We start from the raw sequence: 26,762 nt of genomic DNA, 5'->3' as shown, positions 1-26,762 counted from the left end.
CTGGTTCTGTATAATCTTCACTGGCCATGCTGGTATTCTTCGTGGCTGCATCCACATTGTGACCATCGAAACAATGAAAAAAATAAACTGTATTTTGCGACACCACGAGACAAATTATAGCGTATAATATGAAACGATAGATGTTCTAATTCTGTCATCCGATATATTTCATCATATCGCACAGCCTGAGAGTGTAACTGAAGAAGTTGTTTGACAGATCTGAACACAGAGCTTTAAATACAGTCCTGACTGGGAGCATTAATCTATGAAGAAAAAAACAAACCTAAAGTACGGCTACAGTTTGTGTCTAAGGGGGAAATTTTTTATTTTGCCTGTGAGGGTTCTCCCCGCTTCCCAGGACTGGACACTTTGCAGCCATTCAGTGTTCGACAGCAGCTCTCTCTCTCATAACCGTGTAAACACTGGGCTGCATCTGACTGGGCGAACGCCTCACGTGGGCTTTCAAACTGAAAACAACATGATGGCTTGTTTGCCAACTTTCTTTGGGATATGTTTGTGAAAACATGCGAGGTGAGAAAGAAGACATTGAGTTGCTTAATCTGTCCTCATTTTAGTTCCACCGGCTGGTTTAAACCAAACACAGATATTTTACTTCAAGCATCCGATCTGACACGATGCTGCCAGAATACTAGACCCGTTACACAGACGATGAACAGGAAGTGTGGAAATGATGGATCCCGTGGACATGAGCTGGGCACTGCACACTCAGTAAGTGGACTGCAGTAATGTGAGCTTCAGTCTAGACAGCTATCAGGACCCTGTGTGCTTGACCTGCCCTGGGCTAAACCCATTTCACTTATCCTACCTTTTTTATGCTTTGCACTAGTGAAGTGTTGACACATGAAAATGTAATGCACATTCAACTAAAGTACTGAAAATGGGAAGAATAGGGAAAAGAAAATAGAAAAGTGACATGTGGATGTTAGGTGATCATAGTGTGTTGGGGAAAAAGTCTAGTAAGAGCATGTATGTTTAAAAATAAATCACTGTCACACAAATGCTTCCACATAGTCAACTGCAGTACGTGTCCAGTCGGCAAACACATGATTACAGTGGTTTTGTCAATGTTTTATCTTATTCTGTGCTTTGTTTCCTTTTCCTTCTGCCCTATTGTGACTTCCTACCCTACTCACTGTGAATACATGGATGTTGTAAATACCATCACATTTCCTTGAATTAAAAAAAGAAAAAAAAAAGAAAAAGGTAGTGATGTATATGTTTGTGAGCTGTTTAATGAGGTAGGTATTTAATAATCGTGGAAATTAGTTTGGGTCTGCTGTGTACAGACATGCCAGAAATTACCGGTGGCTGGCAGTGTTACCCCTCAGCCTCCTAGTACTATTGACTAAGTGTGAAACTAGTCAATAGTACCAATTTCAAAATTGTATGTTGCCTCATTTCAGTTATCGCATTCACATGATTTTCAGAAAGCTCTAACCTTGAGGTTACCAGGAATCAAACCTGTCCCAAATGTGAAACTTCTATGTTGCCTCATTCTTAAGTTATTGCATTAACAAATTTGCGTGTCTATGCTGCCTGCCTGCCCGCCCGGCAGGGTGACGACAGTACACTCACCATCGTTTTACAGTTGAGTGGATAAAAAAAAAACTGGATGGATCAACTATTGTGTTGTTTTTTTGTTTGTTTTAAAACAGGATCTCTTGACAACAAAAACACAGATCATCTCCAAATTTTTCTATGATTGAAAGACTAAAAAGGTTGTGATCTGTCTATTCATCTGGTCTATCCCCAACAGTACACAAAAGTCACGCTTAGGGCTGCTCGATTATGGCAAAAATAATAATCACGATTATTTTCACTGAAATTGAGATCTCGATTATTTGACGATATTTATTTAACAATAACAATGTATTGAATAATGACTTTAAAGATTGTCATAAAATAGTGTGCAAATACTGATAACAGTGCAAATGTTTGCAATATAAAAAATAAATGAAAAATGTAAACATCTGTTTAGTGAACGTTGCAGTGTTGCTCTGTGGTGCAGCTACGACACTGTAGCAAAGTTTACACACTATGTCTACTTGATCCACGTCTGACTCCGCGAACCCATAATGTTTCCACACCACTGAAGTTTTTTACCTCTCTTTTCAACCAACAGCAGTCACTCTCCTCTCCAAATAACTTCTGCTTAGCTTTCCGAGCTTCCCTCGGGTCCTCTTAATCAGCGGTCCCCAACCCCCGGGCCTCGGACCGGTACCGGTCCGTGAGTCGTTTGGTACCGGGCCGCGAGAGTTGAGGCTCAGGTGTGAAATGTATAGTTTTCAGGGTTTTTATCGGTTTTCAGCGTTATTTTGTTATCGTTTACTCAGTTTTCCTTGGTCTTTTCACGTGTTATGAATAAATTTTCTTTTTTTCGGTACTGGTACTAGTTTTATTTTGTTGTATTTATCCGCGACACCTTAAAGGCCGGTCCATGAAAATATTGTCGGGCATAAACCGGTCCGTGGCGCAAAAAAGGTTGGGGACCGCTGCTCTCCGTGTTGCCAACTCCTCAGTAAGGAAAATCGCTATTGGCTGTCCTAAAAGTCGCTAGAAGTCGCCAAATGACGTCACCGCCTAATTTGTATAATTGGTCATGCTAATGTAATTGTAACCTACGTTGTTGGAGAGAGAAATAACATCGTGGAAGAGACATAAAGTGAGTAAAAAACGTCCTAAATGCAGTTAGAATTTATTTAGAACTACAAATTAAATTTCTTTTAGCAATTATTGTTTTTTAATGTCACAATTCCAACCCTGCTCCTTTATCTGGGCCTGGACTGGCAAAAGTGACCCGAAATTGGCGCTCTGGTGGAGTTACTTTGTGTGTGAGAGTGTTTGTTTATAAGTAGTTTTAAACCTTGTGATCCACAAAACAGCATAACAGTAAAAGAAGAACTGACTGCGTTACAGTCAGTGCGGGAGCAGCGGCTTCACTCATGCGTGATTCATTTGCCCTTTGGACGCATAGGTGTGAACATCTCCTGCCCTGATAACAGCGGGGGAGGACTATCCTCCGCCTGGGAGAGCTTTGGCACGGGTGAGGTGCCCACGGCAGCACCCGCTGCTTGTTGAGAGAGCGATACGCGTTTTCACGTCAAAAAGTCGTCATAAATAAGTCTCCAATAATACCAGAAAAAGTCGCCAGATTTGTCGCTAGTCGCTTTTTAGAAAAAAAGTCGCTAAGGGGGTCTGAAAACTCGCTAAATATAGCGACAAAGTCGCTAAGTTGGCAACACTGGCTGCTCTTAATTGTTGTGAAACGTGTTCGAAATGCAGAGAGGTGTGCTGGATTTGCCACACGGAGCAGCGCGAGAGTAAAGCACGAGGGAGGGGCTAATAATCTGCTCAGTCATTTTTAATGATCGTTGAAAGCCCAGATCGTAATCGTGATTAAAATTCGATTAATTGAGCAGCCCTAGTCACGCTTGATACATATCTCAGATTAGGGCTGGGCGATGACCCAAAATTCATATCTCTATAATTTTTAGCTGGATGGCGATATAAGATATATATCTCGATATTTTTTTAAGCCATAAAGTAAGAACAAAAAGAGTTCTTAGTTAAAGCTGTTTCCCAGATGTCACACAGGCACTTTTATTAACATACAGCATAGATGTACATGAAAAAAAATTACTCAAAAATAAATTATGCTCCATAAATAAACTAAAACAATGTTGTTTTTGTGTATAACAAAAAGCTCACAATTGTGCAGTCAAAATGTAAACAAAGACGCTGAGCATAATAACAAAGAGACAGATTTCACAGCTGCTCTGTTCCCGAGTTTTACTGCGTGACTGACAGCCTGGAGTTTGAAATCCGCTTCGTAACCATGACTCTGAACAGGTGCCATTTATGGTCCTTATACACACAATACGGTAATATTACGTTGAAGCACAGTACGTATCACTCCGCGAGGCTCCTCGGTAGCCGTAATGCTCCGACAATCCATCAAGCGGTGCAGCTCCGTAGCTTAGCAAAGTCGTACTAAAATCGGTTCGCGGTCATCAAGCACAACCAAAATTCATACATAAGGCGCGCTGTCAACTTTTGAGAAAATGAAAGAATTTTAGGCCGTGCAGCCCAGAGTGGTTAGGTCATTAGCTTGGTTAGCTCGTTGACACCGTCCAGCCTCACGCACGGGGCGATGCGCAGTAACTCGTTAGCAGAGATTTGCCGCGTCCATTTTGTCGCTGCCTGCAGGTGAAGCGATGGGGGAGGAGTTGTGTTCAGTGAAGGAGAGAGGCGAGGCGGAGTAATGTTGCGTAGAGACAAAAGTGGACAAAAGAGAGGCAAACTTGTGGCTCCACAAGTATAATTATAACGTAACATATACTATATCGATATTAAGGATATTGTCACATCTTATCTCGTATAAAAATATATCGATATATCACCCAGCCCTATCTCAGATGCGAGGTCATGGTTCAGTAGGTTCTCAGTACAATAGTGAAATAAGAATATAAACCCAATAACATTAATCTTAATGTAACAGTTAAGGAACCCGGATGCTGAAAAAGTGATAAAAGCTTATCAGTTTACCGATGCTAACAATACAGGATTAGGATGACATATCACACAAAGGTCCTAGACAGAATTTTCATCTGGAACGCTGCCCCAATTTGAATGTCCTGATCTGGAAGTCGGAACAATCCCAAAAACCCAGAGTTAACGATCCAAAAGGGCGGCAGTATCTTGGATTCATGGATAAGAGTCTATCCATGAATGTCCTCAGCGTTGTTCTTACATTAAGTATTATGCTGTATTGCTTGATATAGATGAATTCCTTTTTTTCATGCTTTTCCAATTTTCCTATTGGTACACACCAACTTGGAATTCTAACATCCCACTCCCGAGGTAACTGGAGGATGGCATAACATAAAAAGTGTTGTTCATGCAAACCTTTACACCAATCCAGATTTGACCTATGGAGTGTTATTCCCACCAGTATACACTGTACATGTATGTCCGTGTGGGCTGCATAAGCAAAACCCTTCACTGTGTGTAGCCGAATACTACATAAATGGATCCATATGGTTTCATGGTATTCCACTTCTATTAATCAGCAGAAACATTTCACCCTGTGTAAGTTGCTTTGCTGCCAGCTTTAAAATCCAAACCTAACAATATGCTATAACAGGTCCTTGTAGAACCCATTATTAAAGTACCTTCATGGTGTGGAAATTTGCATAGTCAGATCAAACCGTAACGTCTCCTCTGGTTCTGTGCCACAATATACACCTCACCACTACGATATAAAGCACAAACAATCTCACTTTGTCTCATCAAACTTCTTTGTGTAATTATCTGTGACAGCAGTGTTGACTCTCCACTCATGCACAACTTTATGAATAAGGATCAGCATTACCACTATACATGATATCACAGATGTGCTATTTGCAGCTCTATATGGGCCATATTAACATGAATACATACTCACTATGACCTTAAGTCATAGTCAGATTGTGTAGCCATCTTCTACATGACAGCTTGTAAAAAGACAATTCTGCAAAGCCCTCAGTGAAGTGATGGAAGGAGAAATCAAACAAGCACACTCATCCAACTCACCTTCATCTTCCCAGAGGCCAACTTGGCAGCAGACCGTGCCGACCTCTTCACAGGTTCACTCTCTTCTGGCAGCTGGGGGAACAGAAACGTTTACCCCAGGATATATTATATAGACACACACTCTCTCTCTCTCTCACACACACACACACACACACACACACACACACACACACACACACACACACACAAGTCCTTAAATGTGATTAAGCTCACATCCAGCAGAATTAAACAGTAGATTAGATTGGAACATGTTATGACCTCCAAATGATTAAGAAAAGAAAAAAAAGGCCATCTTTGCTTCTAAATGGACATTTGTACACGTGAATCATGCAGTTTATGGGAACAGCATACCTTCCTCTTTCGGCTGCTGGAGCAAGCTTGAGGTTCGCTTCCAAGTCCTTGTTTTGGTGCTGACTGCAAGAGAAAATTGCACAGAATAAAATTCTCTAGAGGATGGTAATAAATTATTTTGGTAGAGTATTTTGTTTAACATTCCCATGAGCTCACAGAGATGTATCCTAGAATTTGAAGGAAAAAAAATTCTTAAATGTGGCAGACCTTTCTCCTTCTGTTGCTGGATCGGGCTGCAGTTGGACCTCCAACTCCAGCGTCTGGTTGCTTCTCCTTCTCTGGCAGGGAGTCAGGCTCAGACTGGTCATCCATCTGGGAGGTTGTGCTGGGGTTGGTGTCAGACTCTGGGGGAAAACCTACAGTATTACAGCTGAAAAGACTTCTGTTTGAGATTATAGCAATAACTGATTATAACAACTCGGCTGATTAGCGTGGAAAAATGATTCACACAAATTAATACAGTCCAACTGACAAAAGGAACTGTGCAGCTTTTAAACCAACAGGAGGAGGTTTAAGGATGCCTCTCATTCTGACTTCTCTGATTGTTTTAATCTTTCTTTTATAATTAGAGAGGCAGAAGGCGGCTTAATTTCTTAATATGATGTAAAAATAAAAATCCTGACGTGATTCAGCTCCACACAACAAGGTCTTTTACGCTGGTGTACTCAGATTTGCTGGAGAAATAGAGGTTACAGAAGTAGATCGATGAGGACAGGAAGCTAAGTGACAATTAAAAGAAAAAAAGCTATGACAGCTGTTTACCTGTCAGAAGCTGAGAGAGAGACTCCTCGTAGAAGGCACTGTTTAAATTCAATGGCTGGGCATCCCACGCCCATTCTGAAAATGAAACAAATGAAAGAAAGCTGTTATCGTATCAGAGCTGAATTGCATTCCACTGGAGACAATAAGCCATCTCTCTCAGGGTCAATAAACTGTAATCAACCTGTATCACTCGCCACAGCAGAGCCAATCTCCTCCACCGAAGGGAAAACAATCTAGGACCAGAAAATAGAAAAGCAGTATTATTTACTGATGACTAATATTTATAATCAAGACCAGATCGTGGGTCATATCCTGAGCCTTGCAGAGAACAGACAAGAGCTAACAGCAGCAGGTAGCAGACAATAATTGTTACGCCCCCACATGAAAGCAAGGCGAAGAGGGTGGGGGACAGTAACAGTTGGATCCGGGTTGAAATGAAAAGGACACCAGGCAGAGGTGTTTAACACAAAATAAATCTATTATAATTAATTAACCCAATAATCATATAAGCAGTAACAAAAGAAGGAGACCGCAACGCTGCTTTAATGATAAATCAGACAGGCCAACCCAAAGAGATGGTGACCGCTTCAACTAAGAAAACAACTATAAGGCTTCAACAGAAAAAGACAGCAACGCTGCTATTAGCAATAACCAGGCAGGCCAAACCAAGAAATGGAGGCCGCCGTCACTTAAGCAAAACCACTGCCCAGTTGAGTTACTCGCAACAAGCCACGCACGGTGGGTGGGTGGGTGGGTCGGTCACTCACTCACTCACACCCACACTGCTCTCCTCCAGCTTATTTCACCTCTGGAAGGTAATTGGTGGTAAACGAGGGCAGATGAGCAGCAGGTGGGGTAGAGAGAGACAAGGGGAGGGACAAGAAAGGAGGAAGAGGAGAGGACAACACCACGCCCACACACTCCCACGTCCTCACAGGATGTAACAATAATAGATAACAGGGCGGTTACAAACAGACGAACAAATTATCTTGTGGAAAGCCTGTTTGTAGCTGATGTCATTGGAAAATGTTAATGTTTTGTAACTAAGATTTTATTACATGTAAAGTGTAATCATCATACTGGCAACACAGTTTAATCTCATCTACCTTTCCCTCCTCTTCGTCTCCCTCAGAGTGCATTCTGGACTTGCAAGGCATTGTGAGTGTAGGAGAAGCACCAAACGCAGTCGGGCTGCTGAAGTCGGGCCGACATTCGGGTGTCTTGGATTCACTCTGCGGTGTCTTCAGCACTGAACGAAGGTGTAAGCTCCCACCAGGAGTTTGTGGTCGGGCCGGTGTGCCTCCCTTTTGTAACGGGGTGCTCGGAGGCAGGTTCTTATCGAAAAACTCAGGAGAGAGGGGACCTCCAAAACGCACACGTTTCTTCTTCTTTGTCATCGTTGTGGGTGTCCCGTTGGACTCTTCCTCTCCTGCAAGATAGAAAATCCATACAATGCACAAAAATGTACTTTCTTTTCTCCAGGAGTCATTGTGTAATAAACACCAAGAGAGACTTTGAGATATTATAGATTAGCCTTGTTTTGTCTAAACATCATCTGAAACGTGAATAAACACTGAATTAAGGTTTTTGATAGAGGAAAAAAGTCAGACCGGCATAGTTTGTATATTTGTAGGGCTGAAAATTTGTTTATCAACATGACAATCCAATCCACCAAAATCCAGGTCTTCGTGTCAGAGTTACAATTAGGTTATTGTTAGGTTTAGGGTAAGGGTTAGGCATTCATTTTTGATGTTAGGGTTAGGCTAAGCAGGTAGGGAAAGCATTATGTCAATGGGATGTCCCCACAAGGATAGCAAACCAGACGTGCGTGCGTGCGTGCGTGTACGTAGCCAGTGTCGGTATAAGACTGTCGAAGTTACTGTTTAAAGAAGAAGAAGAAGAAAAAAAAAAAAAAAAAAAAGATGTGCATGATGACAAAATGAGAAAACATTTTTTTAAAGTTGTGTATTTGGAATCAGTACATTCTGATCTGGTATTTACAAATAGAAGTGGGTGTTTGGTGCAGCAAGACACATCACACAACTGTTATCAGACTAGGGCTGCCACAAACGATTATTCTGATAGTCGACTAATCAGAACGTGCATCTATTGGACGTAAAACGTACAGCTTATTGCACCAGCAGCATCTGCTCTTATATAACTATCATTAGCTTACAGCTTGAAGTAGAGCTGGGCGATAGAACGATAACGATATGTATCGCGATATAACTTTTCCTCGATAGAAAAATTAAGCTATCGCGATAGACCTTGCCGCTAGTCCTCTTTAAAAAAAAAAAAAGAAAAAAAAAAAGAACAGCCAATCCAAATTAAGTAACGCAGAGCCGAACCAATCACAGCCGCAGCGTCACGTCGCGTGACTTGTTACGTACAGCACAAGTGCCAAGCCGCACGTGTGTTTGTTTGGGAAGCAGCCAGCGGGTAATGGAGGAAATGAGTGTGCCGACTAGAAAAATCAACCGAGCGTGACCGAAGAGAAAACAGATGATGGTTCCAACGCCGGAGAGATTGTCGAACGGAAGAGCCATAGAAGTTCCGTAGTGTGAAGGTATTTCGGCTATTTCAAGTCTGACAAAAAACAGAGTAGCGTGCACTGTAAATTGTGCCGAAAGCAAGTCTGGAAATACAATAAACTGGTGCATGCGCTACGTCCACACGTACCCGGGTATTTTGAAAACGCAGATTTTTCTATGCGTTTGCACCTTTCGTCCACACGTAAACGGCGTTTTTGGTCACTGAAAACAAAGATTTTTAAAAACTCCGGCCAGGGTGGATATTTTTGAAAACTTCGTTTTTGCATTTACGTGTGGACTAGAAAAACGGAGAAAACGCAGCGTCCAAGGTGTGCGCATTTGTTTGACGTCACACTGTGCGCCACGTTATTGTTTCGGTGAAATGAATTTCTACAATACTGTTACTGTTAATTCTACTCTCTGCAGTGTTTAAATGCTTACATATACACACAGTTACTGTCCCTCCACACATATGACTCGGTTCTGCTTCTATGCCCCAGCTTTGTTTACTTTTTCCCACCGAGGCTTCTAGACTTCTGATTGGCCAACATTTCTGCACGGTTAGGAATCTAGCGCCACCTGCTGCTTTGGCATGTTCATAGCAGCGTTTTCCTTCATTTCTCCCTTTATGTGTGGACGGGATTATTTTTTAAAACGAAAACGGAAAATCTCAGTTTTCAAAAACACCCGTGTACGTGTGGACGTAGCCTCAGTCTCTGACTGGAAGCGCTAATTCGTCATTCGGCTTTTGTCAGACTAAAGTAACTGTTAAAACTGTTTGAAAAGCTAAGCTATACAACAAGGAGAGATTGAGAATTTCCTTTTAGTTCTCAGTTTATTTGATATTGACAAAAGTTAGTCAGTTTTGTCTGTTCTTCTGTAAAACAAACTAAGATTTATTTTTAGAATTAATATTTTGTTTCTAAGTGGAATTGACAATTTAGTCTGTTTCATTTGTTCTATTTTGAAACTTAAACGCTTTAGCGGCTGCCTTTTGTGTAGTTTGCAATATTTGCCTTTATTTATCTGAAAAAGTCTCATGTTCCTTAAGTACATCTACCCTGTTGAACTTATTATGGGAAATAAATATTTAAATAAAAACAAGCTGCTGATTATTTCACATTTTACTTGTGAGCAACGGCACATTTAAATCTTACAAATATAGTTATTTGGCTTATATCGTGATAGATATCGTTATCGCCTGAAATGAAAAAAAAAAAACATATCGTGATATGAAAAAAAATCTTATATCGCCCAGCTCTAGCTTGAAGTGTTTTTACGGTATGTGCTAACTAAAAATAAAGACAAGATGATAGTTTATTACATTTTAATGAAATATGCAGGTTGTTTCAGTGAAGTTTAATAAACTCAGCCGTCTGCTATCTAAAATATAACAGGACACCGGAGTATATTCTCGAGCATCTCACACTTTTGATAATCAGCTGTCTGCTTGACGTTTATTCAGCTGTGTAAAAACTATAACTTTATTTCTCAGCCAAACCGATTTACTCAGGAACAAATAAAATACTAAAAAAAGCCAAACAATAACATTTTGAAGTTATCTAAGTGACTTATATATCATGCTTAACCTGAGTAGCGAAAGACGGCGGTGGGTTTGAAAACGATTTGCCGGGAGTCCGGTGTTCTCACCGGCTCTAGTGAGCGTTAAACCCCGGCTAGATATCGAGCTAGTGGGTAACAGACGTCTCCGAAAACGTCGGAGCGCTTTTGAAAATATGTGGTGTCTTGATAAACTGAGCAGATATTTGAGGTTTCCACAGCTACATTCTTGCCTGAAAATATGTTAAACATTTATTTTGTGACCCAGAAAGAATAATAAGAGTAATATTAAAACTAACTAGCTGCCGCCATTGTTGGAAACTGAGCTGGGCTGCGCTATGAATTCTGGGACACAGCTGCTTCTTCTTCGGGGTTTAACGGCAGTTGGCATCCTTGTACATGCAGTGCTGCCATCTTCTGTTTCAGTCCGTTATTACACTCTTAAATCCTGCTACTTATTCCTGCGTCATTTGGGATCTTACAAAGCTTCAAACGACGCGTCGACGATTTTAATCGACTAATCGTGGCAGCCTTATATCAGACCATATTGGCCTTTTTTTTCTCTTTTTTTAAAAAAATTAATTCACCAACGCTCTAAACTGCTTATTGCTAAATACATGCATGATGTTCTTCACTACGGCAACTCAAACGAACATCGACTTCTTCGCTGAATATGCACCAATTCAGCCAAGCGGAACCTTTGGCTACACTGGAGCAAGCCACTGTGCATCGAGCCTCAAAGGCTAAACCAAGATAAAAGGTCAGTTACTCTAACAAGGCCACAGAGAGCGACATGTGCTCACCTGTGGGCTTCATCTCCGGCAACAAAGGGAGTGAGGGGATGCGGAAGGGGGAGGAACGCTGCGGTGGCGAAACGGCTGCAGGATCATCAGGAGGTGGTCGGCTGAGGCTTTGGAGTTCAAAGACCTCATCCTATTAAGAGAGCACACATGAGAGCTTTCATTCTGTAGTTCAAGGACAAGGACAGAACACAGAGAACAGATATTTGCATTTTAGCCAAGACTAGCATAATTTTTTGTACATAAAATCCAGAAGGACACTGGAGCACAGAACAACCATAATCATTTCATCTAATCAGTTCACAGCAGGCATCCTTTAAATATCTTTTTTTGCAGACACTTCTGATGAGAGCAGGAATTGCTCAGTTATCATGAATAGCCCCAAAAATCACTTGGAAAAGATCAGAAGGCATAACCGAGAATGTTCTACCTTATATGAAAGCACAAACAAGAGGACACGAGTGTGAAAAGGACTCCGAACAACAGAATAGTAACATTTCTAAAAACTGGGCTTATTTTCTGTTTCCTAGCTTGACAACAACCATCAACACATCAGATCAAAATATTTAAGCTGAAATACTGACACATACTATATTGCCAAAAGCATTCACTAGTCTGCCTTGATATGCATATTAACTTCAGTAACATCCCATTCCTAATCCATACGACTTAATTTGATGTTGGTCAACCTTTTGCAGCTATAACAGCTTCGACTCTTCTGTGAAGGCGTTTCACAAGGTTTATGAGTGTGTTTATGGGAATTTTGACCATTCTTCCAGAAGCACGTCAAACACTGAAGGTCTGGCTCACAGTCTCAGCTCTAATTCACCCCAAGGTGTTCTGTTGGGTTAAGGTTGGGTTCTGTGCAGGCCAGCCAAGTTCTTCCACACCAAACTCACTTATCCATGTTGTGTCATTGTGCTGGTGCACAGTCAAGTTGGAACAGGACACGCCCAAACTGTTCGCACAGCATGAAATCATCCAAAATGTCTTGGTATGCTGAAGCATTAAGAGTTTAACTAGAAGTAAGCTGCCGAGCTCAGCTCCTGAAAAACAGCCCCACACGATGATTCCCCCCCCCGTCCAAACTTTACACTTGGGTCAATGCAGACATGGAAACTTATTCCATGAAGCTCTCTATGAACTGTTCTTGAGCCAATCTGAAGGCCTCCCACATGAAGTTTGGAGTTCTGTAGCGACTGACTCATAAAGCCTGAGGATTTAACTTTCATTCTAAACAGTTACAGACCATCACTGGCCCACTGCCAAACTGTACATGCTGGATGATGTTGTAGTCAGTGTAATGTTCACCACAGTACCTCCAGACTCTTTCATACTTTGTCAACTGACCTCATTAAGAACCTGCTTTCATCTGTTAATAGAACAAGCCACTGATAGCAAGGCTGCTAGTTGTGCAGTTTTCTTCAGAAAGCCAAATGAGCTGCACAGTGCTGGGCTGTTAGATGGACCAGTGTATACCGAATTCATCTGCCCAGTTATCACCAGAGGGGTGTGCTATAAAGCAACTTTGATATATTCAGACTTTCCTTGTTTTAGCTGGCTCTACAAAACCTGAAATCCCAGTGGGAAATCAAGGGTACCACAACAAAGTCTGTGTCTTGGTGACACTGAAAACTAACTTTAAGCTTGACATATCTCGCTAACCCATTAATCTTGTTTTGTGGTACAGTCATCTGTGTGACTGCAGCTATGGCTGGGCCATATCATACCGTTCACGGTAATACCGGTATGTTGGGCAACGATAAGAAAATGAAATCTCGCGATAGAATATGGGTAAAACGTGCATGCGCAGTGCCTTTGTTTACATACGCACATGGCGGGAAAAGCATAGCAGAGAATGAGAAGAGCAAAAGCGGATAGTTGAATAAAACGGATGAACCAGAATTGGTTTGTAAAAATGCTGCAACTTCAGTGGTGTGGAATAGGGCTGGGCCATATTATACCGTTCACGGTAATACCGGTATAATGTTAGGCAACGATAGGAAAATGAAATATTGCGATAGAATGGGAGTAAAACGCGCATGCGCAGTGCCTTTGTTTTCATACGCACATGGCCGATTGTTGAGTGAAACAGATGAACCAGAATTGGTTTGTAAAAATGGTGCAACTTCAGTGATGTGGAACTGGTTTGGTGTTTGTCCGTCAGATACACGACAAAGCACATTTTTTTGCAGAACATGCAAGCGGCCGTTGTTATTGTCATATTTGTCGGACTAAGATGCTCTTAAATCTGGGAGTAATCTGGGTCCTAAACTCCGTATTCTTCAGGTCAAACAACACTGCAGCATCACTTAGAGTTAAAAACTGTCTAAATTCTTTCATCTTTAATAAAACGATCAGCATTGCTGCTTTACCAGGTGTAACTATGAAGTTTAACTTCCAGGCATCCATGAAAACAAAAGTTATTACATTTAACGGAGTTAGAAGTTAGCAGGAAGCTAGCGGAAGTTAGCTCGCTAGTTTCGCTAGTTACCTAAGCATGATATAGCACGTTCTGACGGAGAGATTTCTGAAAAAAATCAAACGTGCAGCTCTGCTATCACTTCCAACATAAATGAAGACAGGAAACTAAACAGCATTGACGTTTGTAGGGTTACTGAAGTTGGGCTAGCTGGTATATAATGATGTGCTACGTGATCGCTAGCGACACAGCTATGTTAGCATAACATAAACAGTGAAGCTGGAGGACGAACACTAACACTTTTCCACTTATAAAAGTTAACGTGAAGGTTCTTCATGGTTAGAGACAAATGCAATCGCATGGCAGGATGCTGTAAACGGACCAAACTTCAGTCAGGAGAACAACTGAGATAATCCATCCACAATACGAGGTTAGTCATTAATATACTGCAACAACATGGGAATAGAGCAGCTGCCAGAGAATTCAACATTAATGAATCAATGGTACAGAAGTGGAGGAAGCAAGAAGAATGAGTTTAATAAAGTTTGATTTATCTGACTGCTTTGTTTCGCTTAATGTGCCTTATAATCCCGTGCACCTTATGGTCCGAAAAATGCGTACTGCACACTGCAGTTTAATGTTGCAAAGCACCTCTTTTTAACTTCAGTGGATATTATACATGGTTATGCTCAGGATATGTCAGCCCATTTCTACTGGAAATGCCTTTTGGTTAAACTTTCAGCAAGGAATTTGCATTTGCACTGTTACATTTTTATAAAGCTTTAATGTACATAAAAACCAGCTTCTTGTTTAAGTGAAAATAAATGGAAGGTTGTCTTTTTGCGCTAGTAATGTTGTGGAGTTGTATTTTGTCTCGCATCAATTATATCGTCGGTTATATCGTTATCGCAAATTTTCAAATATATATCGTGATAAATATTTTTGGCCATATCGCCCTGCTCTAGTGTGGAACTGGTTTAGCGTTCGTCCGTCAGATATACAACAAAGCACTATTTTTGGTAGAGCATGCTAGCGGGCCGTCGTTATTACCGTGTTTTTTGGAAAATACGGCACACTTAAAATCAATCCTTTGATTTTTCTGAAAATCGACAGTGCGCCTTATAATCCCGTGTGCCTTATGTATGAATTCTGGTTGTGTTTACTGACCTCGAAACAATTTTATGTACACGGCACTCGAAAATCTGTCAAATGTTTTAGTGCGACTTTGCTAAGCTAAGAAGCCGCACCGCTTGATGAATTGTCGAAGCATAACGGCTATCGTAGGCAGGAGCCTCGCGGAGTGATACGTACTGTGCTTCAACATAATATTACCGTGTTGTGTGTGTATAACCTCTTTTTAAGTTTTGTGGATATTATACATGGTTATGCTGAGGATATGTCGGCCAGTTTCAGCTGGAAATGCCTTTCGGTTAAACTGTCAGCAAGAAATTTGCACTGTTACATTTTTATATAACTTTAATGCACATAAAAAACAGCTGCTTGTTTAAGTGAAAATACATTGATGTCTTTTTTTTTTTTTGCACTAATAAAGTTGTGGAGTTGTGAAGTGTTTTGTCTAGTGTAGGGAGAAAATTTTTTTAACTGGCAGTGTTTTCTCAAACATATTTCGCATCAAAGTGCTCTTTGGTTTATTTCTCCTTTTGGAAGCTTGTAGTCAAAAAAGGAAAAAAAAAAAATCCTGTTTGGCCCTGAGATCTACCGTTCATAAAGGCGTTAAAAATAATCGACGGCTTCAATGGGAGCCAGGCACACAGAGGTAAAAACCTTTTAGCTAAATTATTTACAGCAGTCAGTTAAGTGAGTGAGTCAGAGTGAGTCGGTGTACCTCCTGCTCCATCAAAGTGGAGGAGAGGGTAGGCATGCTGGCCTCTCTAATCTCCACACTGCAGCCTTCGGGGGGGCTGCTGGTGCGCCTCCTCTTGCTGGGTGTAGGCATCATTGGAGGGTCGTTCTCCTTCCCTCCATCATGGCTGTTCCCATCTGAGAGTGAAAAAAAAAAAAAAAAAAAAACATCAATCAAAAAAGGCATATTACATAAACAGAAAAACAAATGGGACTTGGGAGCATCTAAGTTAAATGAAAAGAAAATATCAAATTTCAAATAATATATGATAAAAACACAGCTTGGGGTACAAAAAAGGAAAAAACAAACAAACACCTTTGATCAGAGGAATAGAGATAAAGTCTCACTTCAGTAACAAACAGCTTAGAAACTGGGCCCATTTAAGAAGATGACCAAGCTCAGAGGAGATCCCTGCTGTAAGATGTTGTCACAGTCAGGCTTATACGGTGCAGCGCATTAATCCACTGCTTTATGAACGATGCCTCTAGACATCATAAAGAAATCCTTCTGGCATGGATCCTCAATGAAAAATGAAACTATTAATCCTGTGGCAATGAGGCAGCCTCACCAGACAGATAATCTCTTGTCTTGATGCATCCTCCAGTGTTGCTGTCCTGCGCTGGCACCGGATCACAGGCATCATTCTCCTCCACATCCATCAGGCTCTGGAAGGAAGCCATCTTCTGCCTCAGCGTGGAGGCGACCCGGGGAAGGAAGGGGCTACTTCTGACAAGCTGAGAGTTGATACAGCAAAATAAACATATCTGCTCAGTGATGTGCATTGACAGGCCAGAGACTTCTGAAATTACAAAAGTGGTATTACAGAGTGGCAGCACATCTATCATGCAGATTTTTTATCTACACAATCCGCAAGTGTTACGGTTTACTTCACCGAACATAATCTCACAGGGAAGTCACAATGAAGGGGCATCCACAACAGCAACGGTGCAACCAGAGACCACTGAACGTGAAACTGTAAGCAGTGGTCGGTGAAAGAATTGCTGGTGATGTAAACTGGATGGGCCGCAAGTTAAACCTTCAGCATTTTGAAGTAATCGATCCAAGTGCCTCCCAGTGAGAGTGAATGATACCATTAACTAACATATGCAAGGGTGGTAAATAATTTGGAGCGTTACCTAGGCAACTGGAGCCTTTAATGCCGATTACTGACCAACTATCAGGTACAAAGCGATGCACAAACGAGCAAATAAGCTACATCCAAATGTAAAAGTTAAGTAAACTAAATAAATTAAAGGGGAGTCCTGAACAGTGAGATGTTATCCTGTAGGGGGTATTTTGTTGACATAGTTTGAGTCCATTGCTGCCCTCAGAGGAAAGATCAATGCCAATCAGTACAAAGTTGTTCAGCGTGATGATGAAACATTTCTTTCCTGAGAGTGGCGTTTTTTTACACCGATAGTGCCTCCGTCCACAGGGGATGAAGGCTCACTGAATGGTTTGATGAACACTTGTACAATCAATGCCAATGTGGACTGAAGCTCTTTTGGAGGAATACCAACATTACTAAGACACTCTGTGCCATTTTTTCCATTTAATTTGTCATTTACTGCATTTATGAACATTTCTTAAAAGCTGACTTTAAAGACAGGTGAGCTGAGACAGAAGTGTTGCATTTAAAAGCCCTTTCCATATAAATGTGCATTATTCAAAACCCTTTGTGTATTTCTCAGCTTTTAATAATTAGAGTAACAGGCTGATCTACAGTTGTGTTGTTGACAAGCAACATTTTTGCAACCAAACTGCAACAAACGTAACTAAACATGAGTAAGATAAGATAAGATAAGATAACCTTTATTAGTCCCACACGTGGGAAATTTGTTTTGTCACAGCAGGAAGTGGACAGTGCAAAAGTTATGAGGCAAAAATTAGAATACAATAAGAATAAATACAGTACACAGCTGTACAGAATAGAATAAAATAAAATACTATATACAGTAGAATAAAATAAAATAAATATACAATAAGATAAAAATAGAATACAAATACAAATACTATATACAACTAAGTCACACTCGGAGGGTGTCTGCTGTCTACTAAACTGAAAAACGCTCCAAAAAGCTGAGACATGGCAGACTGTGGTTCAGATCATGCTGAGAAGAATGATCCACGCCGGAGAAAAATCCTTATTTTGTAGACGTGTCAGTCGATGTTAACAGGAGTTTTGAAAACACAGAAGCGCATACAACAAAGTGAGCTTGCCAAAGTTGGGATTTCAATGCATTAGGCGGCTCGACAAAACCTAGAATCCCAATATGTTATGATACAGAGATAATCCGTATCATAACGGCATCTATTAACTTTCCTTTTTAACCCAGGCTTTCTGCTTTGCAGGCATCTAATGGTTTTTTTGGGGGGGGGATAAAATGGACCAATCAAACGCTGCCTACTTCAGTCAGGAGCAACAGGTCGTGGAGAAGGATAAACAATATAAAATACACAAAGAGAGAGACTGATGCCCGAGGAAAGCTGCAGAAAATAATTTAAATTCATAGTGAACGTATTTATTTTCAGTGATGCCATTCATCTGTAATTCATCAGCCTCACTAACATATTGCTTTGAAACTAAACTTTATCCCCAAGAAATGCACACAGATCACACACTGTCCCATAACCAAGGACAAGTGGAAATCACCTTGTGTTTATTTGATTGACTGTATAACCACCAACAGAATCAATATTTTTGTAATCCATCTTCAATTAGTTACAATCCCAACAGTGTAAAAAGGACCAAAACAACATGTTTTCAGATGTTCTGCCAAGCTAGCTGAATACACATGAACTTCTATGTTAGTGACACTAATACTCCTCCTCGAACATTCTGTCTCAGTTTTGTTCTGTGGCATTACTGACATGACTTGATGCTCAACAGGTCTGCAGCTATAACCCATTTCTGATAGTTATGAACAGTAATATCCAGTGGGAGGCTTTTGTTTGTTGTTTCTGCATACTCTGTCTGGCAGTAGCTAAGCATTAAAAAAACAAAAAAACCCCCCAAGGAATATGAATCTCAGGCGGCTGAGTTACATCCAGTGAGACCTGAAGAGTCACTTTCTTTAACATGCTTCAGGTCAAATAGCAGTATTTTGATGCACTTTATGTAACAGATCAGGCATGAGAGACAGTTAAAATCCAAACAAACACATAAAGAAAAGCAGCTTTTGTGCTCTCTGCAGTTTTCATTATGGACCACATCCTTGTAGTATAGTCATATTAAAGGAGCCCCGAAACACTCAAAATTGTGTTTTCTGTCTGTTATGTATCCACGGCTTGCATGCGCCATATAGCGGGCAATGATTCTTCCCCTCTCTTCAAAGCTTCATATTTAAATGTAATGAGGGCCAGAAATATGCAGAACTACAGAACAGAAGAGCCCAAGCTCTGGCACTGCACAGACAGCTGATGCAGTAAGAAAATCTGGCCCTTTCTGCAAATTGTACTCTCTACAGCATGATATGATGCTAAAACAGTCATAGACTGCTTAAATAAAAGCATGAGTAATGTTTGGTTTTCTACATATGTCTCAATGACACAAACGTCTCTTGACAGCTCAAACCAGCAATGCTATTTAAATATCTTCTGAAAAGGGCTTATTATTCACTGTTTTTCATCACACTGCTATTTTTATTACACAAGCAAAGAAATGTGATAAATGTGATGTATGACTGACTGAATAATACTGCTCACCGTATTACCTTAAACATTTTTAAAGGTCAAACATAAGTAAAGATGCTGCCACAAAGACACATGCTGTTAATCAGAGTTCAGAGATTTCCTCAACTTGTGTTTAGATTGAAGTTTTCACGCTCTATAGTGTACAACACAGGGAGGTAGAACTACAAATGCGGTACAGTTTCTGTGTCAATCATTCACATCTGGCGGGCTGCGGAGCTTTTCACTGTGACAGTAATATCTTGTACGAAACTCTGCTTTATTTAACACCTTTTGCCAGAAGTCATTCTGTCATTCAAACGGCACTCTCACAGCAGGAGCTCTGTCATGTTTATGTTCTGCTCTGTTCATTTACTGCATTAAGCTAACGTTGATGCACAAAGCTACTGTCAATATTAACTTTCAGGGTACTTCAAAAGCTGATCATCGCTGCATACAGCAGCTTAGTGCAGCACAAAAAAAAAAAAAGTATACAAACACCTACATAAGCAACTGTACTTCTTGTGTTGTCTGCCTGTATTCCCGCAGGTCACTGATTTATTTTAACTGAAGCTTATGCGAAGTTTAACAATGTGTGTTTAAAGGGGCTCAGATAGGATTTGTTAACAATTTCAATAATTAAAATAAAACATGAATTACAGATAAAAGAGGAACAAGTGTAAGCTGTAAAGTAAATGTTTAGCAACTGTAAAGCTTAAAAGGCTTTATGTATCTCATTATCACACTGTCAAGTTTGCGAAACTATCCGTTTGATGTTATCTTATGAAACTAAGAGTTTTACAGCTTTCCTAGGGTTTAAAGTCACTACTGCCATCTTGGACTGTTAATTCAGGGTTGCTGGGACTGCTCCAAATGGGAAACCTAAGTTGAGGAGGTAATGAAGAGGTGCACGACAAGCTGAAATGACACCAAAGGCTGGCATGCACTGGCAGCACTTTTAAAAAACGCACTGCTATTCATGCAGGAGACAACAGTAGGCATAATCCAGATGTAAGCGTTCACATGCAGTCAGGCCTACATATTTTTGGACAAGGACACAGGTTTCATAATTTTGCTTCTGGACATCCCCACGGTGGATTTAAAATGGAGCAGTCTAGAGCTGACTGAAGCGCAGACCTTAATGCTTTAGTTAAACTAAATGTTTACATTAGAGGTTTAATAACAATTTAACATAATCCATCCTTTTACTCAGGCTATGAGATTTACAAGGCAAACAACTGACAGGATCATTTTATGTTAACAAAGTCTAGAGTTCATTGAATCTGAATTTGGCAACTGTTCATTGGAAATTCCAATATGTAATCAAACAGTTGTCAACGCAAGTGAACGAGGTAGAAAGCAAAAACCAGAACACACTTAACAGGGAGAGAGAAGAAACTTTATGAGCAGCAAATCAGCAGTTTGCTACATTCTCAGAAAGACCAAATGCACTTGTGAGCACTCTCAGAGCAAGAATCTTCCAACTGGGAGGCTCTCTGTGTAGAGTCTGCAGGTTCTACCTTTGTTGGTTCTGTCCATGTCAGTGTGATAGATGGACCGATCCAATATTACATATCGGTCCGATACTGATGTAAATTACTGGATTGGATATCGGAGAGAAATAAAAAATGTAATCCGATCCATTAAATATCACGAAAGCACCTCACAAAACTTGTGACACGGCGTAACTCGGCTCATAACCGTAGCACGTCGGAGCAGTGTGCTCACGTGATAGAGCGGCTGTGTGTATTTGTAGCCTCGCTTCCAAACCAGCATTTCATCTCCAATGAAGTTATCTCAGAGAGAAGTAAAGCAAGTGTGTAAGTTCATCTCTGAATGTTTGTAAAGCATTCCCACGTTAAGCTTAACAACCGATATATGGAGCGACTGCCTCTTCTTGCTGCTACTTCAATCGTGAAACTGATTAATGATCAGCTGATCGGCTTTTCTGTCGCGAGTCCGTCTCTCTTGTTTGTTTTTGGCCCACTTCGCGCCAGAAAGAGGAAACCAGTGGATGAACAACAGCAGCACGTTTAAGCTTGATAAGCTGTTGTTAGGATTTATTTAATATTACTTTCTACACCAGGATCCTTTTCTATGTAGCTGACGGCTGGTAACTTTGCAGGGGCGGATCTAGCAAAGTTTAGCCAGGGGGGCTGATAGGGCATGAACAGGGAAAAGGGGGCACAAAGACATACTTTTCTTTCTTATTCTCATTTAAAATGTCGAGCTTTTAATAAATAATTATCTGAATCTTACACCCAAAGTTTTAATCTGATGTAAAATATATAGAAGTCCATTACTGTATATAGTAACTGTTAAGTCTAATATACCCTAGTAAGCTATAATACTTTCTCCTTTGGGAAGGTACCACCTGTGCAGTCTGCAGTTCTGTTGAAGAAAGATGTTGAATCTAGGGCTGCACGATTAATCGTTAGAAAATCGCGATCTCGATTCATACTTATGTGCGATCTCATTTCCAAATGACAACGATTTAAAAAAATAAATTAAAAAAAAAAAAAAAAGAAAAAAAGATGACGACGATTGTACCGCATTTTGATCCGGGATGTAATCTGCATGAAAACAAGCGCTCACTCTTCCTGCTCAACAAATGACAAGGGCGGAGCCTTATACCACGTGATATAGAAGCTGTGCCGTGTGATGCTAAAATTAGCAGGGAAAAAACAACGGAGAGCACGTCAGGGATGACGAGAAAGTGACAGGAGAAAATCCGTCTTGGTCAACCACCCAAACATCAATAACGGGAACCTTATACAGCGCTTCCCTATACACGCTGAACTTCCGCAGGCACAAAGAAATTACAGAGGCTATTACTTATCACCTGACCAAAGATATGGCTCCCATCAACACTGTGCAAAACGAGGGATTTAGGAAAATGATCAACACCCTAGACAAATGCTACACAGTGCTGTCCCGCAACTATTTTTCTATTGTTGCACTACCTGCTCTATACACGCAGTGTCGAGCAACGGTGGAGACGGAATTTCAAGCAGTACAACATTTTGCGGCAACCACAAAACGTGAGACATTTGTTGTTTTTATGTTTATTTATTGTTTTTATGTTCAGTCTCAACTGTTACGAAGTTGATGTGCAGTTAATAAGTGCAATAAATATTTATATTGGAAAAGAGAATCGTGAGAGAATCGTGACCTCAATTCTAAGCCAAAAAAATCGTGATTCTCATTTTATGCAAAATCGTGCAGCCCTAGTTGAATCTATTTAATTATTCTTGAAAAATAATTTATTTCTGTGCATTTTGTTTTCACACTGCATCAAATTAAAGTTGATTATGTTGATTAAGCATCATGAGGTGGAGGATGGGGGGTGGTTCCCCATTTTTTTTTTTTGCTGGGAGTTTGCAACCCTATTAGTTAGGTTGCTTGATATTTCTGCTAAGTACTCTTTAAAACACCAGAATAGGAAGGATTGAGTAAGTTTAAGTTCATTAGATTGATCAGTTTTGCTGAACTATGAAACATTTTGGGTGCAGTGTATTTTTTTTTTTTTTTTTTATACATACAGGTATAACAGAATAGCTTTAGTGTTTTTGTTTATTTAAACTTGAGTATGAACGTATACAAAATGCAGCAATATATTAAACAAAAATGTTTTGTTGATAAAAAAACAAAACAAAAAACAACAACACACTATATCGGATTCATATCGGTATCGGCAGATATCCAAATTTATGATTTCGGTATCGGACATAAAAAAGTGGTATCGTGCCATCTCTAGTCAGTATGAATGGCAGGGCTTGCAAAATCGCTAACCCGACGTCCTGGGGCTAGCAATTTTTCCAGTCGGGCTACCAAAATCCATCTCTGCCCTGCCCGTCGGGCTGTCATAGGAAGGAAAAATATATGTCAATGCTTTTGCATTCTTTCGAAAATGTAGCTGGGTAATTATGTCATTGGCATCGGTGAGCCACTGTCAATATGTGACATATTGAAATCGCGTTTGAATTTGCGCTTGTTTTTTGCTTTCACTTTGCAATCGTGCGAACTGTGTATAGAGAGCGACAGCACTGATCTGTGAGTGATGATAATTTGCGCACCAATTCCTCTGACATCGTCTTATCGATCATTAGCTTACTATGCAAACATGACAAGTGAAATCTCCCGCAGCTTAAACATGTGAGAGGTTGATCGCGCAGAGAATCGCTGAGTGTTATGTGAGTGTGTGTGTAAAAGCAGCAGGATATACATTTCAGTTCTGCTGAGCCAAATAAGACAGGTCAGGGTGAAGAAGTGACCGCAAAACGGAAAAGTTATGACAAATCAGACTATAAGGCAAAAAGAAAGTGCAGCTTTATGGTTTCATGGACAAAAGAATTTCTGTGGCTGCAATATGACGAGCTAAATAACCAGGGCTGAACATAAGTGGTCCGCAGGTGCGCATTCGCTGTCAAAATAAAAAGCACGCACAAGATAAGAAGTTGCAAAGCGTGTTTGCATACATAAGATTTTCAGGAGGAGGACAGACATTTGTTTAGAACTCTTAAAGATGTCAAAGAAGCTCCTTTAAGCAATTACTTTGGTGTTCCTCCACCTCCAAACAAATGTCAGAAGGAGTCCGAACCACAAAAGAAGCACGTATTCTCGGGAAAGTGGTTGCAGGAGGTGAGCTGGCTTCAAACAAATGATGAACGCACAGAGATGTGGTGTGGAATGTGCCGTGAAAATCCCACTCTAGCGGACAACAACAGTGCCTTTTATATGGACGCAAACGCGCGTTGCAACTTCTTATCTGGTGCGCGTCTTTTATTTTGACAGCGAATGCGCACATGCGGACCACTTATGTGCACCCGTGTAAATAACATAATGTTCTTCCGGGTGTGTTGTTGGTTTTCCCTCGATTTCTGAGTCGACAAGCGCCTTTGTTACTGGGACCAGTCATTTTAAGAAAGGCCCCCATTAGAACCCATGAGAAATGCAAGAAATGCATTATTGCTCAGTCTGCAATATCTTTCCCAGAACAAACACCAATTGCAAAAAACATACTAAAAATAAACCTGAAAAATCTGTTTAGAACAGCGTACTATGTTGCAAAGAGTGAACTACCACTGGCACAATTTGGCAGTCTTTGCAAACTTCAAAAAGCAAATGGCCTCGATCTTGGTTCCACTTGCCTCTTACCCGTGACTTCAGTGGAAATTTCAAATTCAGGATCTGACACAGACTGATTCATGTCCTACACAGTTCTTACAAGTTCATAGAAATTTCTGTTCAATTAGAACCAAGTATTTGAGTTGATGACTGTAATTTTTATACAATGTTGTAATTTGTGTTTCAACAATTTTTTGATTAATGTTTTGTTTTCTGTTACAATATTATTCTTTAATGTATAATATTGTAAAGGAAACAAAACAGGAAACAAAACATCAATCAAAAAAATTGCTCTCTTTTTTATTCGGGCTACTTAAATTTATTTTGGGCTACAAAAAACTGAAGAGTCCCTGCCCGAAGGGCTACCAGGGATTTTGAAATTTTGCGAGCCCTGAATGGTTATCCGTGAGTTAGTCCACAGTGTGCAGGGTGTACCCTGGCTCTTACCCTGTGACAGCTGGGACAGGCTCACCAACACTGAAATCTGAAAATGTGATTATGTACAGAGGCAAAATAACACAACTGTGCTGCTATTCCAGCTTTTATAGGTACGTCAGTATGTATGCAGCAGCGGCTGTGACAATTTTCATGTGCGTCTCATAAAGGACGACAGACAAAGCATGTTGTACAGTTGTGCACTGTACCAGTAATCTATGTCAGTTTCCATACTGATCCCAGCCAACTGAAAGCCAGAGCAGTCTGAACAACTGTCTGGCACTCTAATAGGATATGACAGATGCCAGATTTGCAACCCGAGAAGCATCTCACCTCTGGAGTTTGGGATGCCGGTGGAGTCTTCCTCTTCTGTTGTGCCATGAAGCAGATGAGAGAATTTGTCTCTGGGGAGCCCCGGACGCCAACACTGGACCTCCGCCTGGCTTTCAGCTGTGCTAGACGAGACTTATCTGTCAGGAGAGAGAGAGAGGCTTGGTGCTAGACTAACACTCAATCAAGTCCATATAACCTGCTCTGGACACCTTTACTTGCTCTCCACCAGTTTAAAAGCAACAGCAGCTGCAGCCAAATAACGAACCGTCCTCTCTCACCTTTGCGATTTGATGATGCTGCTGGGGTAAAACTCTGCACAGAGATGCCAAACTGACTTGGGGTGAGCTCAGAAAAATTCAGGGGGGCTGAGGTTTGATTTAAAACTGAGGGGGTGTCCTCTACTGAGGGAGGCGACACAGCTCCCTCCTGATCACCCTCACAGGAGACAGTGCTGAGCTCTGCTGTAGCCATCTGCAATGAGAACATAAGCACGACTTATAAATGAAGTGCAAGAGAACCACAAGGACAGGTAGAAGGTCCTAGAGGAAACATGGATAACAAAAGCACGCGACTAAGTCGCATGCATTTCCATAACAAATGATTTCTGATGGAACGCGTGCTTTTAGACGAGTGCTGAGAACAGGATTTCACCCGTTACAAAAAGAAATCCCTCCAGGGGCATGCTAACACAGACAAACACATGAAGATTTACTCAGGAGCATTTGCACACGCTCCACAGTAACAGCGTGTAATGAGTAAAGAACTAGAAACGGTCAGGAGCGGCGGGTAGCTGCGCTTACATTCCTATCTCCCTGGTTTAGCACTAGCAACGGGCAACAAAATATTAAACCCACACGAAAAACGTTAGTTTGTGAAGACTTTACTCGTCGCTGGCTAACAGTAGTAGCAGCGGCGGTGTCACTACAGTGACAACAAGTTTAAAATCTTACCTTGTGGATTTAGATACTTTGGTTGTCTCTCGTTAAAAAATATATAAAAGAACACTCGGGTCTTTTATGTTATAAAAAGAACACAACAGTCTTAACGGACGTTTATAACAATATAAAAAGACTTTCAAAAAAAAGAGCAGAAGGTGATTCAAATCCCCCTCCACACCAGAGCCAGAGACCGCGTATAGATCCCTCCGCGAAATTGTCAGCAACGTTCGTGACTGCAGTTATATATTTTATTTTTAAGTATATTGCTGGGAAATTTAAAATATGAATAAAAATGACTCAGTTAAAAAAAATATAGAAAAAATATTGGTAACAACTGACAAAGTGTAGAGGCCTAACTAACTTCCGTATTTTCAAGCA

The 26,762-nt window shown here is 40.7% G+C and overlaps 1 protein-coding gene across 2 annotated transcripts in view; it reads right to left on the bottom strand.

Annotated features, from left to right (window-relative positions):
• cdca2 (cell division cycle associated 2) overlaps positions 1 to 26,759 on the bottom strand; it is a 32,893-nt gene extending 6,134 nt beyond the window's left edge. The window contains exons 1-12 of one of the 2 annotated variants that reach the window (XM_080893229.1): positions 26,397 to 26,759; positions 25,725 to 25,917; positions 25,447 to 25,583; positions 16,451 to 16,616; positions 15,865 to 16,019; positions 11,600 to 11,729; positions 7,812 to 8,134; positions 6,887 to 6,938; positions 6,706 to 6,780; positions 6,151 to 6,287; positions 5,944 to 6,006; positions 5,593 to 5,664 (exon numbers count right to left, since the gene is read on the bottom strand). In XM_080893229.1, the coding sequence (XP_080749355.1) occupies positions 5,593 to 5,664; positions 5,944 to 6,006; positions 6,151 to 6,287; positions 6,706 to 6,780; positions 6,887 to 6,938; positions 7,812 to 8,134; positions 11,600 to 11,729; positions 15,865 to 16,019; positions 16,451 to 16,616; positions 25,447 to 25,583; positions 25,725 to 25,917 (1,503 nt within the window). In that variant the 5' untranslated portion in view covers positions 26,397 to 26,759. The remainder of the gene's footprint in view (positions 1 to 5,592; positions 5,665 to 5,943; positions 6,007 to 6,150; positions 6,288 to 6,705; positions 6,781 to 6,886; positions 6,939 to 7,811; positions 8,135 to 11,599; positions 11,730 to 15,864; positions 16,020 to 16,450; positions 16,617 to 25,446; positions 25,584 to 25,724; positions 25,918 to 26,396) is intronic. The other variant, XM_080893230.1, reaches the window with a different exon arrangement.
• Positions 26,760 to 26,762: the final 3 nt, after the last annotated feature.

Source organism: Rhamphochromis sp. 'chilingali' (assembly GCF_963969265.1).
Source record: "Rhamphochromis sp. 'chilingali' genome assembly, chromosome: 10".
Taxonomy (NCBI): Eukaryota; Metazoa; Chordata; class Actinopteri; order Cichliformes; family Cichlidae; genus Rhamphochromis; species Rhamphochromis sp. 'chilingali'.
The sequence above is the reverse complement of the archived record's forward strand: the minus strand, read 5'-3'. Positions and strand labels throughout refer to the sequence as shown.